The sequence below is a fragment of the Lissotriton vulgaris genome, chromosome 11, assembly GCF_964263255.1.
Source record: "Lissotriton vulgaris chromosome 11, aLisVul1.2, whole genome shotgun sequence".
Classification (NCBI taxonomy): domain Eukaryota; kingdom Metazoa; phylum Chordata; class Amphibia; order Caudata; family Salamandridae; genus Lissotriton; species Lissotriton vulgaris.
Genome location: NC_141699.1, coordinates 603422580 through 603439572, shown reverse-complemented (window position 1 = coordinate 603439572; position 16993 = coordinate 603422580). Strand labels below are relative to the sequence as shown.

At 44.6% G+C, this 16993-nt stretch overlaps 1 protein-coding gene across 1 annotated transcript in view; it reads right to left on the bottom strand.

The window, feature by feature from the left end:
* Positions 1-16993, bottom strand: part of ATP1B3 (ATPase Na+/K+ transporting subunit beta 3) — a 278992-nt gene that overhangs the window by 38028 nt on the left and 223971 nt on the right. Inside the window, exon 4 of the mRNA XM_086943702.1 lies at positions 2112-2302. Coding sequence (XP_086799828.1) covers positions 2112-2302 — 191 coding nt within the window. The remainder of the gene's footprint in view (positions 1-2111; positions 2303-16993) is intronic.

The window sequence follows — 16993 nt, the reverse complement described above, 5'->3', positions numbered from 1 at the left end:
TTGTCCTATTCAGAGAGAATCGATATGTCGTCCAACTCACCTTCCTCTCCGTCATCATCATCATCATCATCATCATCAACATCATAGTCATTGTCCTCTACTATGACTTGAGGAGTATTTTGATGTTGAGTCTTGGCCATCGACGTAGAAGGTGTGATTAGTGGCTCTTTAGTAGGAAGAGGCTGCATAGGTGTTTGAGGTACTGGAGAGGCCTATACTGAACTCGGAAAACTGCAGTAATTATCATCCAGCATGAATTGTAGATTTGAAATGAGTGTTCAAGGCATCTGTGCCATAATAGGTTCTGGCTCAGGTTGCGTGCCACAAGTAGAATAATCTTAGTCTTCCTCCTCTAGGTCTTCATCCTCATCCGAGTCCTGACACTTTATAAGAAGTTCAGAGGGACTGCGAGCAGACCGGAATCTATCATCATCTTCAGAATCTTCATCATCTGAAGAAAATAACGCAGCTGAAGGTTGAGATGAAGTTTGGATTGGCATTAATGTATCCAATGAAGAGTGTTGCCGCTGAAGTAAAGAACTTGAGGATTTCAATGGTACTAAATCCTTGGAAGCAGTTGTCACAATTGCCGACAAGGCCACTGTCGACGAAGCCGCCGCCGAAGCAGACGGAGGCCACCGTCGACGAGGCCGCCGCCAATGAGGCAGCCGCTGAGGCCGCCATTGACTAAGCCACTATCGACGATGAAAAATGAGTCGACGAAATCTTCTTCTGCTTATTTGACACAGTCGACTAGGTCAAAGGCACCTTAGATGAAATAGGCCTCACCTTAACAGATACGAACGTCGACGGTGAAGATGCCGGCGACAGGATCACAGCCAGCTTTTAGATGAAGATGTTGAAGTCGTTGACGTAGATGAGACTACCACATCTCTCATCGACGGGGGAAGTGACGATGAGCTCGTCAATGAGATGAGCAGTTTCTGAGGTAAAAACTACATAGATGGAGTCTTTGACGCCCGAGAGTCAGATCTCGAGGGTGTAACAGGTGGAGCAAGACTCTGATGGGGAGAACTCACCCCTCTTGAAGTTTGATCCATATGATGTTTCTTCGCCACTTTAGGTTTAGGAGACACCTTTTGGTGTTCACTGGTTCTCTTCAAGGATGAAGAAGTCATGACTGAAGACAAACTCTACATCAGAGAGGGTTCTCTGAAGTCTTCAACTTCTGTAGCCACAGAAGGAGACGCCCTTCTCTGTCTTTCAAGGTCTTCTGAGAGAAGGTTCTACATATCCTACAATCCTTGACTTGGTGTTCAGGATATAGGCAATATATGCACTTTTTATGAGGATCTTCAGAATGAAGCCTCTGTTTTCCAAAGGTTCCACATGGTCTGAAGAGGGACTTCTTGGTGGTAGACATCTTAAAATTGGATTTCTGAGAAGAAATGAGAAGAAAACTGAGCAGAGCTCAGGGAGACTCCCTTCACACGACATGAGGTAGAAAATCTGAGGGCCTGAGCCTCTGAGGAGAACATTCTAAGAGGGTGCTGACGCTTGATTGTCCGGAATGTGGAGCAAAACATAATGACTATGATATATCATAGAAGTGATGTTGTCTATCTAGGAATAACTATAGTTTTTGCTTTCTCTATGTATATATGCTTGTGTTATGGCTATTTTGCTATGCTATGTACCGTGGGACTCCCACTTCAAAGACGGGGAATATTCAAGCATGTGAACCTACGAAAGACATCCCAATACTGGAGAAGAGATTCTCCACTCCAAGAAGAGCCAGGAATATCTCTCAGCAGAGTATCCTCAGATGAGAAGAAACCGTATGGCAGCTATGAAATAGGAGTAAAAAAAGCCATTCCCAAAGACATTCTGTTCGCCTGCATTCCACACGAGTCCCAGGTTGATGAGAACCCAAACAGTACCCATACACCCTTTCCGCATCAAACAAGCCTTGATGGAATGACTGTGCAACAAAAAGGATTTATTGTGGCTAGCGGTCAGGAAACGCTGATACGTGATGCTACAGTTTGCAGTTTGTTTTTTACGTGATGACCACATAGCTTTAAACTAAAAGCAATAAATCTGCTATACAAATATTGACAAAAATACTGAATGCATTTTTTTTAACTTACTCTGTTCATTTTCACAAGAACACATGGATTTCCTTTAGGATAACCAAACGTAGGATCGGATATTCCAGAGCATTCGCCAAGCATCGTCCGATTAAATTGGCATGCCCTTTTCTCACTATGGTCATCCTGCTGTTCAAAATAAACTCCAGGGTTACAGTTCTCATTTTTGGCCTGTTTGGAGTCATTGTACGCTGAAAGACAGAATATTTAGTAATGTTACAAACGAATTACGATAACACTACGCATGCTGCTTCTGGTACTCTTTGCCCTACTTCATACCACACTCCCTTGACAATTATTTGGGACTGAAGGGTCAGAAAAGCACTGCATGAGACGAAACAATATTGAAAATGACACAAGGCGCGCACATCCTTTTCTGCAGTTTGGTACGTAAGGGCTCCCAAGTTTCACGCGGGCATGCCGAGGGGTTGTAAGGTTGAATACATCTCGTATGTCAACTACACAAAAAGGTGATCGGAGGAATGCTTGCAATTTATCTGACCACTGGCAATCGCTCAGAGAATCATTCAAAGCCATCGTTCTTTTATAACCCATGCTACCTCCTATTAGACGCGCAGTTCATGATTTATTAGAGTTACCACAGGCAATAAAAACCATACAATATACTTGAATACAGTTCAATTGTTTAATTTCTGAACCTGGTCTGATGGAAAACTAAAGGGTGCCACAGTATAATCGGACTCCAAAAGAAGAGATGAACAATATCTTAAAAGAAATAGACACCCAGCCTACAACCTTTTCTAACCTTATTAACCCATTTCTTTAGTTAAAAAAAAAAAATATATATATATATATATTATCAGACCGTATATTATCCAAGTGACAAAAAACAGCCTTTTGGCCATTTTATAGCAAGGTGGAAAATAAGTCCTGGTGAAGCTCCAGTACAATCCATGTGGACTTACGGGTTATTATGGGACCCTCATCCAAACAGGGAGAACCGCAGCAGGAGAGGTCACTTTATATTGCAGTAAAAGGATAACTAGCAAGGACTGTTCCCACTCATTCAAAACTCCTTAAAACCACCCCAAAAATAAATATGGGTTTGAGAGAGACTTATAATTTGGTCTGAATGAAGGCTGTTGATGATTCAGAGATTGCTTTCTAAACCAGATATGGCCGGTTTGAATATGGAGATACCCACTGTTCTCTGCAACATTCCTATTTTGCCGAAGTGTTGTCCTCGTTGAATTTCTAGATTAATTTTATATATTGACATCCTAGTATGTTCTGAATCAAGGGTAGAACACATTGGTCATGTCATGGTGGTATTACTTGCTCTCTGCCAACACTGTTTGCAAAACACCTAAATGAGAGTCCATGTGAAACAAGTGAGGTGTGTGGGTTACACTTATTTCCCTCAGGGGTTTACAATGACAGGGAGAATGATACAAGCAGTAAAAGAATGGCAAATGACCCAAAAATCCTAAAGACCAGCAGTGATTCAAGGGGTATGATAATTTGTACAGACAGTTTATATATTTTTCTTAGACAGCTGCTCAATTGACAAGGTGGTTATGGAAAAGGGTGCCGTTTCAATGGCCGACACTTTGAAAAGAACCTGGCCGTCGGCACCCATGTTGATTTATTAAGCATTTGCATTAAAATTTAAGGAATGGGGATATTATTTGTTTGCTGCCAAACACTTTCACAGGCTACCAGAATCTGCAGTTAGTGAGGCCAACATGAGATCCACACGCGGGTAATTACTTTGGTATTGTATTTTGCAGGGTACCATTTAGTGATAACTTTCTGCTCAGCAGCAGATTCTTTAAGATTTCAAGAACCTCCAGATTGACATTAGAAAACCCTCCACTGTTTTTGCCTGAAAACATTATTGGGGCTGTTTCAGTGTAGCAGATTCTTGACGACATTCAAGCTTGCATGCCGTCCATCATTATTGTCATGGACAGCAGAAAAGTACACAATCACTGGTTAAAAGAAGCTTACATTTAAGAGAAAGGTGTATTTGTATTTGTTTGTATAGCGCTAGAATCGACCCCCGAAGGGGTATCTCTGCACTTTTGCAGGACTGTGAAGGTTCGGCTATAGATTTAGGAGAAGAGTAGAAACATATTAGGTACGGCAGAAGAGGAATGTTTTGAGCATTTTTCTGAACTGAAGATGTTCGACACATTGTCTCAGGTGCATCAGGAGTTTGTTCCAGAGGAGGGGGCCGCAATATGAGAGGGTTTTTCCACCCCATCTAGCCTTCTTATTCGCAGAACTACCAAAAGGAGTTTAGCACCCTGAAGGTAGGGATCTAGATGGTATGTAAGGCACAAATTTCTCTGCGAGATATGAGGGGCCCAGGTTAGTCATCGCCTTGTGGATGATGCAACATGTTTTAAACTGAATCCTTTTGCGAACCGGGAGCCAGTGCAGTTCTGTAAGAAGGGGCAGCGAGGGGGTTCGGGGTGGAGCGTTAAAAACCAACCGGGCCGCCGTGTTTTGCACCACCTGCAGTCTGTTAAGAGGGCCGTCATTAGCTGATAGCAACAGGCCGTTGCAATACTCCAGGCGACTCAAAACCATTGCCTGGACTATGGTTTTTCGTGCGGAATCCGGAAGGAGGGTCAAGACTCGACGCAGCATACCAATAACATGGCAGCAGGGGGGGGGGGGGGGGGGGGGGGGGAGATGCAGCTCTGTTGGCCACCAGTCCGGTGTCCATAGGAGGGGTCTTCTCCCATAAGCATAAGCTCCGTTTTTCTACATTGCACTGGAGAAAGTTATTCCGCATCCAGTACGAAATGGCCCTCTTTCCAATAGAAAAAGCCAGTTGAACAGTGGGTGAGAATTCATTAAAGGGAACAAGCATTTACAATGCAACGGTTTCGCCTTTGGAGAAGTTAGAGCTATTGGCATTGTAAATGACAACATTTTTATTTATGTGTTGGTTTTGAAAACAGATAAATAAATGGCATTGTCATTTACATTGCCAATAGCTTAATCTCTCGCAAATGTGAGAACTATTGTACCCTACGGACGAGCTCAGCATACAGCAATTACTACCACACACACACACACACCCAGAGCCAGCCACACACACCCAGAGCCAGCCACACACCCCCAGAGCCAGCCACACCCAGAGCCCCCCACACACACACCCCCAGAGCCCCCCACACACACACAACCAGAGCAGTCACATACACACACCCACTGGAGCAGTCACATACACACCCACTGGAGCAGTCACATACACACACACACACACACACACTGGAGCAGTCACATACCCACACACACACACACACACTCTGGAGCAGTCACATACACACACACACACACACCCTGGAGCAGTCACACACACACACACACACTGGAGCAGTCACATACACACACACACACACACACTGGAGCAGTCACATACACACACACACATACTCTGGAGCAGTCACACACCCAGGAGCAGTCACACACACACACACACACACACACACACCCAGGAGCAGTCACACACACACACACACACACACCCAGGAGCAGTCACACACACACACACACACACACACTCTGGAGCAGTCACATGAACGCACACACTGGAGCAGTCACATGCACGCACACACTGGAGCAGTCACACACGCACACACTGGAGCAGTCACATACACACACTGGAGCAGTCACACACACACACACACACACTGGAGCAGTCACACACACACACTCTGGAGCAGTCACACACACACACTCTGGAGCAGTCACACACACACACTCTGGAGCAGTCACACACACACACACACTGGAGCAGTCACACACACACACACTGGAGCAGTCACACACACACACACACTGGAGCAGTCACACACACACACACTGGAGCAGTCACACACACACACACTGGAGCAGTCACATACACACACACTGGAGCAGTCACATACACACACACACACACACACACACTGGAGCAGTCACACACACCATTCAGGATGGGAACTCAGCCTCAAAAAACATATACAGAAAGAGTCATTAGAAAATGAACATTGGGGAATGGGAATAAAATAACTGGTGCATTAAGAGTGAATTGCCATGACTGATAGGTGACCGAGTGAAAAAAAAAAAAAAGATGAGGTATAGGTGTACAGACCAAGGACCAAACAAAAATTATGGGAGTGTGAATGAGCTGTGTATAATCCATTAAAACGACTATCCCAAAAAACTCAGAGCGGATTTACATGCATACTCGGATGGTGAAGTTGCATAGAACCAAACAAAAGTGGTGGGAACGCGAATGAGCCGTATATAGTTAGTCGAGGCGGCCGTTTAGACAAGACACTCAGAGTGGTGTTCATGCACGGCTGGTGAAACTGCTGTGTGCTGGTAATATCTAATGGTGCCGCATGCATTCCCAAAAGCACAACGAAACGGTAAAAGTGTACATGTTTGAAAATGGCAAATCTTACCCGAAAACCGCAAAATCGGTTGCGCAACGAGGCTCAAAATGTTTACTTAGCACACAGAAGTGTGTTAATAGAGGCGTGTTGTGATCAGGGTCATCGACAGCGGTGACGGACTTCCGTCCCGGGTGGAATGTGATAGACAAGCTGAACATGGCAGCATAAGTGGTATGCAAATGGGGGTAATATGCACAACAAATACAACAAGCAACGGAGAGTGAAAGGGGAGGGGGGGGCAGGAACCGGCACACGGGGAGGGGGGCGGAACGGACACAAGGACAGCGGGAGGGGGGCGGGAACGGGCACAGGACAGCAGGAGGGGGGGGCGGGAACCGGCACAGAACAAAATACCTAAACTTACAAAGTGAAAACACATTTATAAACAAAATACTCCTTACCCGATCCCTGATCGCTTCGTGGGAACTCGAATCTTGAAGTAACTCCAACAACAGACGCATGTAAAATGAAGAAAAAAGGGCGACTAAAAAAAAAAAAAAAAATAACACACCCACCGCCGCGATGACGAACAGAAGTGGGTGGAGAGGGAAAAAATTGCGGGAACGCCCCCGAATCTGGTCCGGCCTTGACGGATAGATCCGGCTCCCAATGGCTAGCCTCCATTTATGGAGCTAGCCAATGGGAGCCGGGGGACGTTCCTGAAGTCCTTATTAGAGTCAATGGATTTCGCCTGTGCCGAAAAGCTGCGCAGAGCGCAGCCTTCGGCAGGCGAAACCCAAAAAGGAGCGGAGTATCATCCGCATACGAGATGGGGATGAACCCATACTTCCTCATAAGGTTCGCCAAGGGAGCAACATAGATGCTAAAAAGGATAGGGCTCAAGCATGAGCCCCGAGGTACTCCCTTGGTCATACCCACCGGTTCTGACTGGTAGGAGCCTAAGTTGACAGCTTGGAAACGGTCTGACAGGAAACTCTTCATCCATGACAGAGCTGAGCCTCTTAGTCCAATTTCCTTCAGTCTTCAGCGTAAAATACAATGGGAGACTGTGTTGAACGCTGCGGATAGGTCCAACAGCACCAGAATCGCAGAATGACCCTTATCTAGGGTCATTCTGATGTTATCAGTTACCATAAGTAATGCAGATTCGGTGCTGTATTTGGGCCGGAACCCGGAATGGGAAAGATCTAAACATCCAGACCGTTCGACATAGTTGGACAAATAGGTGTTCACATGTTTCTCCATTATTTTGCTCCAGAATGGAAGAAGTGAGATGGGGTGGAGGTTGGAGAAATCGGTCCATGGGATGTTGGATTTCTTGCGGATGGGTCTGACCTGGGCCGAATCCCTCTGAGAGGGGGAGATTAATAACAGACTGTACCACCGGGGACAGCTGATTCTGCAGAGAGAGTGTAAGTAACAGTCTTTGCAAAAGCAACCAATACGTTGGTGTCATGATTCACCCCCAATTGGGGAATCCTGGAAGAACTCGGGGGGGGGGGGGGGGGGGGGGGGGAAATGAGTGAAGGCGTATTCATTTGTGCACAATCCAACTCAAGAGTATCTACATCCTGGATGATGATCATTTGAGCATGGTAAACTCTTCTGTAGATTTTAACAATGACTTTCCATAGGATAAATGTAAATATGCTATTGTAGTAATGTAGACAGTTGAACAAAGGTGGAGGAAGCATGGGCGAGCCTGCATGCCCCACCAGTCATTTGATCACATCAGGCTAAAACAAGTACAGAGTGTTTGTTATAAATTCAGCAGTTTTAGAAGGTGTATATCAAGAATGATCTGAAAATTGCCAGTCTCAAACGGACGTTTCTTCTGCAAATCTATGAGCCACATGAATATTGGGATGGAACTAAAAGATGGAAAAGTGGGCTTGAACTGGATAGTCTGGGACCAACTTCTATCATACTGCAAATGTAATATGTCCCATTGAATCCAAGGCTGCTTTCTGCCACAAAACAAGCTCGAAAGGATTTCTTGAAGTTCAATTTCAATGGAATACGAAGGTTAATAAACAAATATAAAGATTTTGGCAACACAGCCATACTTTCATAACCACTATTCTACCAGCCAAAGACAATGCAAGCTAAGTGTTCCATTTGGGAGATCAGATTATCAATTACAGGTCCATAATTGCTAGCTGTTCAAACTACTGATCTCGCTGTATACCTAAATAGTGCACCAGATCTGTGAAAAGTACAAAGGATGCTCGCACTGGCTTTGTATCTGGGTTTAGTAAATATAGTTCAGACATTCCCCACTTAATTCCAATGCCAGAGAAATTACCAAACTTAATGATCTCCCCAATAACAGACAATATATTAATCTCAGCTATCATCAGCATAAAAGGAAAACATAGATGTGCTTGTGCTGAAGGTACTGCCCAGCAAGGCGAATTCCTTCTCAAACAGGAGGCCAATTGCTATATGTCAACTGTGAAGAAAAACACAAAATTTCACAGTTCATACCCTGTTAGGTATTGAGAGTACCTGGACTCAAAGCTTCTGTGTTTGTCTCTATTTTGGGAATAGCTTTTAATAAACATATTTGCAACAAATGTGTTTTTGTGAATCGATGATTCATGAATTATGCCTTTCTGTATACTTCAAGTGCCTGACTTAACACCATCATACCCCCAAAAATGTTGCAAGGTGGCCTTTGTGAGAAATCACCAATTGTCAAATTTCTTTTGCCAACTTCATGAAAGGGTATGATATTGCGTTTCCTTTTTTATGTAGATCATATCTGTTTACATGTACCACCGATGCATGTATTAGAATGAGGAAGGATTTAAAAACCAGATACAAGGCTTTGAGCCTGGATACATTGATGTGTTGGCTAGCTTTGATTGGACTGCAGAATCTTTAGGGGGGAAGGCGGTTTACATTTGTGCCCATCATTTCATGTTATAGCGATCTGTGGTAAGTCACATTTTGGAGTGGTTTTAGAAACATTTACTCCTTTGTCATTCATTGTATTCCACAACTTGAAAGCTTTTATCACCTTCAACTGGATAACCACTAGATCCTCCCAGTCCATTACTAACTTGGGCCCTTGGATCTGAGAGTCAAAACTGAACTGGCTTGATACATAGGTCTACAAAGACCAAGGTAAACGTCTGGTAAATGAAGTCTGTTCTGGAATGTGAGAACTCCCTTTTAAGAAGGAAATGTGATTAATTTCACAGTGTCTAGCTCTGGTCTCAGAATGTGTGGCACAGGAGACTACTTCAGTAAATGGACTACAAACCCCAGTGTGAATAGCAGTTGAATGATGTACGGATATCTTTGAAACAAAAACGACTTTGCCAGTGAACAGTCCAGCTGTTGGTAGTTGTGGGTACCCAAGTCCAGCTTCCCGCCATAGAGGTGCTGCAATTGCAAGTATTTTGAATACTTTTTAGATGGTCATGACTTCAAATTGTAAAACTTTGAAATAAAGGTTTGGCACGTACCACAAATCCCATGTATTTCTGATGCCTGAAGTGTGTCAGAAGTGTAAATCTGCATCCTTTAGATCTATTTTAAGAGGTAGTGGTATTCCTCCAACATCTGCCTGGCTTCCTATACTGCAACCTCATTTATCTGGATTGATTTGTGTTTTATGTTATATAGCAGGCTGATTTGGAGATCACATACATGTTCAACACAAGGGTAATTGTGGAGAGATATGAAGATAACAAGTGCATGTTTCCCAACTCAACTGCATAAATTTGATCTACTTCTAAAATATGGAGTCTCTTTCCGGATTTAATCCTATGATCATGCAAGTCAAACAGATTCCTGCAATGGATGTGTTAGTCCCCTGAGCCACCGAGCTTGGCTATTCAGAACATCAAGTTCAATATGAAGTCGCAGTTCAATTTTTTTCGTCTTTTGGTCGACAGATGGAGTAGATCTCTACTTTGTGACTGTGGAACATCTATTTCTTCTTTTTGGGGTAAAGAATGCATCACATATGTATTGAAATATGATCTTGTTTCATGTTCTTTGTTTGATCTGATAACGTAAGGGTCTTGTCACAAGTTCTAAAGAGTAGTCTTGGCTTTCTATTCCAAGGACACACTTGCCCCCGAAACATTTGTGAAATCTCACGTCCCCCTTTCAGGGTTAGTTCGTGGAGTTGAGGGGAACACTATCCCTTTGAAATGGTAGCTGAAAGACTTGGGCTTCACCTGTTTACTTTTTTCTTTTTAAATATCTGTATTGGCATTTTTTATAACACAAAAAAAACAATGCTTAGGCGACATTCCATACATTGTCGCAACTCATGTATTGACAGATTATTGCCCTCTTAACTTAAATGTAACAAATTAATTATAGTGCAACAGCTTCCTGCCATACATGATTTAGCATACAACATTAAGTATTTCATATCGTGAACAAACAAACCGCGTGCTCCATCCTTCAACCCAATGGCAAAATTACAATACCTAATCTCACATTGCATTGTTACTGTCCCATCCGATAAAGAGTAGCCACCCTCTTTCTCAGCAGCAGCAATATATCCCAGATCTTCCCTCCAGGCAGCTCCCATACACTATGCCCCACACGGGGACCAAGTACCCAGAGGGTCAGTGAGATCCTGAATCATGGTTCCCCATGAAACCAAGTCTCCACCTCTTTACTCGTCTCTGCCCTGAAAGGGCTACCTTTGTGGATTTTGCACGAATAGTCAGTTGGCTGCTCATGGTGCGGATGTGTATAACTCTCTTAATGCTGGAGTCTCCCATGAGGCATTCAACAGGATTGGTGTTACTTTGTTGTAAGAGCCTCTACTCTGTCAATTGACCATCATCTTGGTACTTTCCTAGTCCATTTTAAAATCACTTCAGCGTTTCACTGGTGGGATGATCCAACAGATGTTCCCCATTCAAGGCCTAGTAAGTCAAATTTGTCAGTTGTAAACCCAAGATTCCAAGACAGGCATATCACCCAACAATTGAACCTGTGTTCATCTAGCAACTAGCCATATCTGTCGTATCAAAAGAGGATGTTTATGTATATATTCTTTCCATCTTGGATAATCGAGGGTAATCTTCTACTTCTTCTAAAGCAAACACGAGGAGATGATGGACTAAGTGCTGAAACTTTTTGGACACTCACCCTCATCACAGATCTGGGTTGCATCCATCAGCCTTCTTTAGCTCACGTCACCACCCCAGTTCAGACCCAGCCATATGCAAATCAGTCTTGACCCTGTTCCTCATGGGAACAGTCCAGTCCGAACTGCCAAGCTCTCTGGACCAGGAACAACCATCCTGGGACTGGTTTCGGGGTAACAACCCTCATCTCCTTGCGTTTGCTTTGCTTTGTATTAACAACATCTTTCTTTTTTCTGATAGAACTCACAGTTCTGTACCCAATGGTGGAAAGTGTAATCCTAAAAAGGTGGGCATTATGGGCTTAAAGTCAACATGAGCTATACTCAGCCTGCATATGGCAGACACCCACATTTTCAACATGTTCTTTTGGACCCAGCTGCCACATGACAGAACAATGCACAGCATGTGACTAGAATAGGTTCAAGTTGCAATATTAGAAGTTGTAAGCTAGATTTACCTACATAAGCAGAGGCCCTTTACGCAAATCTGCATAAAGAAAACACTTCCTGTCACTGATTTGCAAGCTTTCTTTGCTTTATGCAAATTTTGAAGGAACACGAAACACTTATGTGTCCCACTGGAGAAACACCAGTCCCAACAGAAGAGCTCCAGTTGTCTTCTGTGCCAGTAGATATCACTTTTACAATTTTTCTGTCTGTCATTTAATAGTACATAGTGCATTCTATGAGCTTTCACAATTTATATATAGAAGGCATCATCTAACCTCTTCCAGTGCATTTCAGATAAAATGCATTTCAGAAATATTTGCCTACACAAGACAGCAGACATCTAAATATTGCTTGCAGTGAGGCAAAACCTGGGTACAAAAATAAATGATGTGTTCCTTTGTGCTTATTTTGTACCCGACATTCGCCATCACCCGCCAGCAACGTTGTCAACTTTCATGCAGATTGGTTGTTTTGCTAAAATTATACTTTTTAATTACAGTGAAAACCTTGTTGATTTTGGAAACTGTACCATTCTTCTTAGAATGTAACCTACTGAAGTGTATGTGCCAATCCTCCTTTTCAACATTTTTGTTTTTAAATATTAGTTTTTTCCACTCCAAGTCTTCTATCTAGCAAGGAAAGTGTCTCAAGACAGAATATCTGCCATATTGCAAATTAACCCTCACAAAACACAGAGAGAAGTCAGGATGTTCTTAGGATTGATGGGCTACCGTTGTCGTGGATTCCCTACTTTTCTCTAGTAACTAAGCCTCTACAGAAGCTTACACACAAAGATGTGCAGATACGCTACCAATAGACGACGACTGTCAAAAAGCCTTACTCTAGTCGAGTGTCGTTCCCTGGCTCTAGGAATGTCTGACTATGTTTATTGTGTATTGTTTTAAGATGAAGGGTACTCTCTATCCGTGCCAACTCAAACCTTGGAAACGCCAAATTCCCCTGTATTTAGTCAATTTTGACCCAGGAGCTGCAGCGTTACTGGGTTGCCTAAAGGCAGCAGCTGCAGTTGGTGTCAGCATTCAACATTGTGAGGAGATTTGTACCGGCTACCCCCTCACTATTATGGTACCTCATCCTGTCAAGATTTTACGGACTCTTACTCAAACTCAACACATGACCAATTGTCAACTTACTCAGTATGAGCAGGTTATTTGCTGCAGAGAACATTACTTCACGGCAGTGGTCCTGTGTGAATCCTGCCACATTGCTGCATCTGCCTGCTGTTGATGAAAATGACCGGGTAGACCTTGGCTGCCTCAATGTGAACGATAAGTGTACTAAGCCAAAAGAACAAGTTACTTCCCTTCGGTAACGCTTTTTTGGCGGATACAGTATCTGCCTGTGGATTCCTCACCTTGTGAAAATCCCCCTGCGTCAGCAACGTTCGGAAAATTCTTTTGTAGCACGCCGGCGTGAACGACGTCACAGGAGCACGGCATTGCTCGCGACTCCGACTGACTCCTCATTAGGCCTACGTCAGTGTGATGACATCAGTTCCGCCCTTTTTTCCGTGCCTTCGAGGCACCCGGACGGACCAATGACAGTAGACATATACAACGTAACCAGTACATAATATCCAAAACTACACACATAGAATGTAGACAAGGTATGAAAAACATCATATATAACAAATATATCTATATAAAACGCATAAATGCATTTAAACATTGCCATAAACTCAGATATAGAAGAGTGGACAACGGGGAGGCGGGTGGGCATGTGAGGAATCCACAGGCAGATACTGTATCCACCAGAAAAAGCATTACCGAAGGTAAGTAACTTGTTCTTCTGATGGATACATCTGCCAGTGGATTCCTCACCTTGTGAATAGATTCCCATAGCAGTCCCCACTCCCGGAGGAGGGTGTCCACTCCTCTATACCAGAAAATCTTGAAGGACAGAGCGCGCAAAATGGCCGTCCCTCCTCATCTAGCTATCCAAGCAGTAATACTTTGCAAAAGTGTGGCAGGAGGCCCATGTCGCTGCTCTACAAATGTCCTCTACAGGAACACCCCTAGACAAAGCAGATGTTGATGACTTTGCTCTAGTAGAATGAGCCCTTATACCCTCTGGAGGTTCCTTACCTGCCAGGGCGTAGCAGATCTTGATGCATAGTATGATCCATCTTGAGAGTGTGCGCTTGTGCACAGCTCTTCCTTTCTTTCAGCCAGCAAATCCCACAAAAAGCTGGCCATCCACTCGGATAGTCTTTTGTTCTATCAAGGTAAAAGCTCACCGCCCTCTTAGGGTCCAGACGGTGAAGACGCTCCTCCTCCTTGGAAGGGTGAGGGGGGAGGATAGAAGGTAGGAAGGGTAATGACTGTCCTAAATGGAATGGAGCAACCACCTTAGGCATAAAAGCAGCCCTGGTCCTAAGAACCATTCGTTCAGCATGAATGGTCAAGAATGGGGGCTTTGAACTAAGAGCTTGAGGCTCACTTACCCTCCTTGCCGAGGTAATTGCGACAAGAAAAACAGTCGTAAAAGACAAAAGTCTCAAAGGACACCTGTGTAAAAGTTCAAGCGGAGAACCCATTAAATATGTAAGAACTAGGTTCACGTCCCATTGAGGCACAATAAAGGGAGTAGGAGGAAACTTATTTGTTAAACCCTTTAAAAATCTCAATACAATAGGAGATTCAAACAAAGATGTTTGATCCGGTAAACAGATAAAAGCTGATAAAGCTGATAAATAACCTTTTACCAAAGCCACAGCAAAACCCTGCTGTGCCAATGAAAGAGCAAATTGAAGTATTTCTGACAATCGAGCTCTCAAAGGATCAACAGAATTCTCCCCACACCAGGACACAAATTTAGACCACCTATAAGAATAGATGGACTTGGGTGGAGTCACGCCTGGCCGATAAAATGATATCCACCACATCAGGTGGGACAGAAAAGGAATTCAGGTTGCCCCGTTCAATCTCCAGGCATGAAGGTGTAAGGTCTGGAGGTGGGGGTGTAGAACCTGCCCCTCCATCAGAGAGAAGATCTGCCCTGAGAGGGAGACTGATCAGAGGGCACGAGGAGAGGTGAAGATCTGTGTACCACACCCTTCTTGGCCAATCCAGGGCGATCAATATAACTTGGGCCCGGTCTTGACATATCTTCCTCAGAACTCGAGGAATCAAGGGTATGGGAGGAAATGCGTAAAGGAGTCTTGAGCCCCAACGCAACTGAAACGCATCCCCCAACGCTCCTTGCATCGGAAACTGGAGACTGCAGAATGACGGGCAGAGAGCATTCTCATGAGTGGCAAACAGGTCCACCTGAGGACTTCCGCATGTCCGAAGCCTCCACTCGTGATCGGCGGAAAACTGCAGACTGTCTGTCTGCACGAACGTTCAGTACTCCGGCCAGATGATTTGCCACTAGACAAATCTGATGTTCCTGAACCCAGGACCAGAGACGCAGAGACACTGCGACCCCACTCCTCCCTGTTTGTTTACATACCACATCGCAGTGGTGTTGTCCTTCAGGACTTGAACCAACCGACCAAGAAAGGTTGATGTGAAGAAACCTTTCCTCTGGAGACCAAAGACCCTTGACCTCCAGATACCCCAAATGAGCACCCCACCCTAGAGTGGATGCATCCGTTACCACTGTGGCCACCGAAGGAGGAGATTGAAAAGGCTTTCCCCAAGACAGATTGCCTTCCACTCCCCACCAAGATAGATCCGCCGCAGCTTCTCTGGAGATCCTCACTGACTCCCTGAAATCCCCTTGGTGCTGATACCACTGCCTGCGGAGGCACCATTGGAGTGCTCTCATGTGCCAGCGTGCATGGTTGACCAACAGAATGCAAGAAGCCATCAGACCGAGCAGACGAAGGACCTTCAGGACTGGAACAACCGCTCCATTGTAAAATAAAGGAATCATTTCCTGTATGTCGTGAAGCCTTTGAGGTGGAGGGAATGCACGACACACAGTTGTGTCTAGTACCGCACCTATGAACAGGTTGTGCTGGGAGGACACCAGGTGAGTTTTGGGTACATTTATCGAAAAACCCAACCTGTGCAACAACTGAGTTGTCTTTTGGAGATGATGGAGCACTACCTCTGGAGATTGTGCTTTGATCAGCCAATCGTCTAGATAAGGGAATACTGGAATCCCTGACCTTCTGAGATGTGCAGCCACCACAGCCATCCCCTTGGTGAAGACTCGAGGCATAGTAGTAAGATTAAACGGTAGAACCGCAAACTGGTTGTGCTGCGATCCCACCGTGAAGCGGAGATACTTCCTGTGCGACTTCAGAATGGGTATATGGAAATAAGCATCCTGTAAGTCGATCAACACCATCAAGTCTTCTTCCATCAGCGCTTGAAGGACCTGCACAAGGTTGAGCATCTTGAACTTCTCCTGCTTTAGGTAAAAGTTCAAGATCCAGAGATCCAGGATTGGACGAAGTCTGACACCCTTCTTGGGAATCAGGAAATACCGGGGGTAGCACCCCTGACCCCTTTCCTGCTCCGGAACCACCTCTATCGCACCCTTTTTGAACAGTTCTTTCACTTCTTCCTGAAGGAGGAACAGGTGGTCCTCCGAGCAAAAACCTTGGCAAGGAGGGTAATTTGGGGGAAATTCCCGAAAGGGAAGAGCATACCCATTCTCTACCAGATTGAGAACCCAAAGATCTGATGTAACAGATTCCCAATCCCGTAAAAAATAAGTAAGCCGACCCCCCCACAGGACCCGCATGATCCGGCATGGCGGATCTAAGGCTGCTTTGCTGTTGTAGGTGGGGGGTGGGTAGAAGTGGAGGAAGTAGAGGAGGAGGAGGCTTGACGTCCACGAGAACGACCCCTTTGTCTGCCTCTGTAGGACATGTACAAAGGATTCTGTTGCTGCGGTGTCTGCTTAAAGGTATGAAAATTAGACCTTCCAAAACCCTTGTACCTTTTGGAGACCGAGCC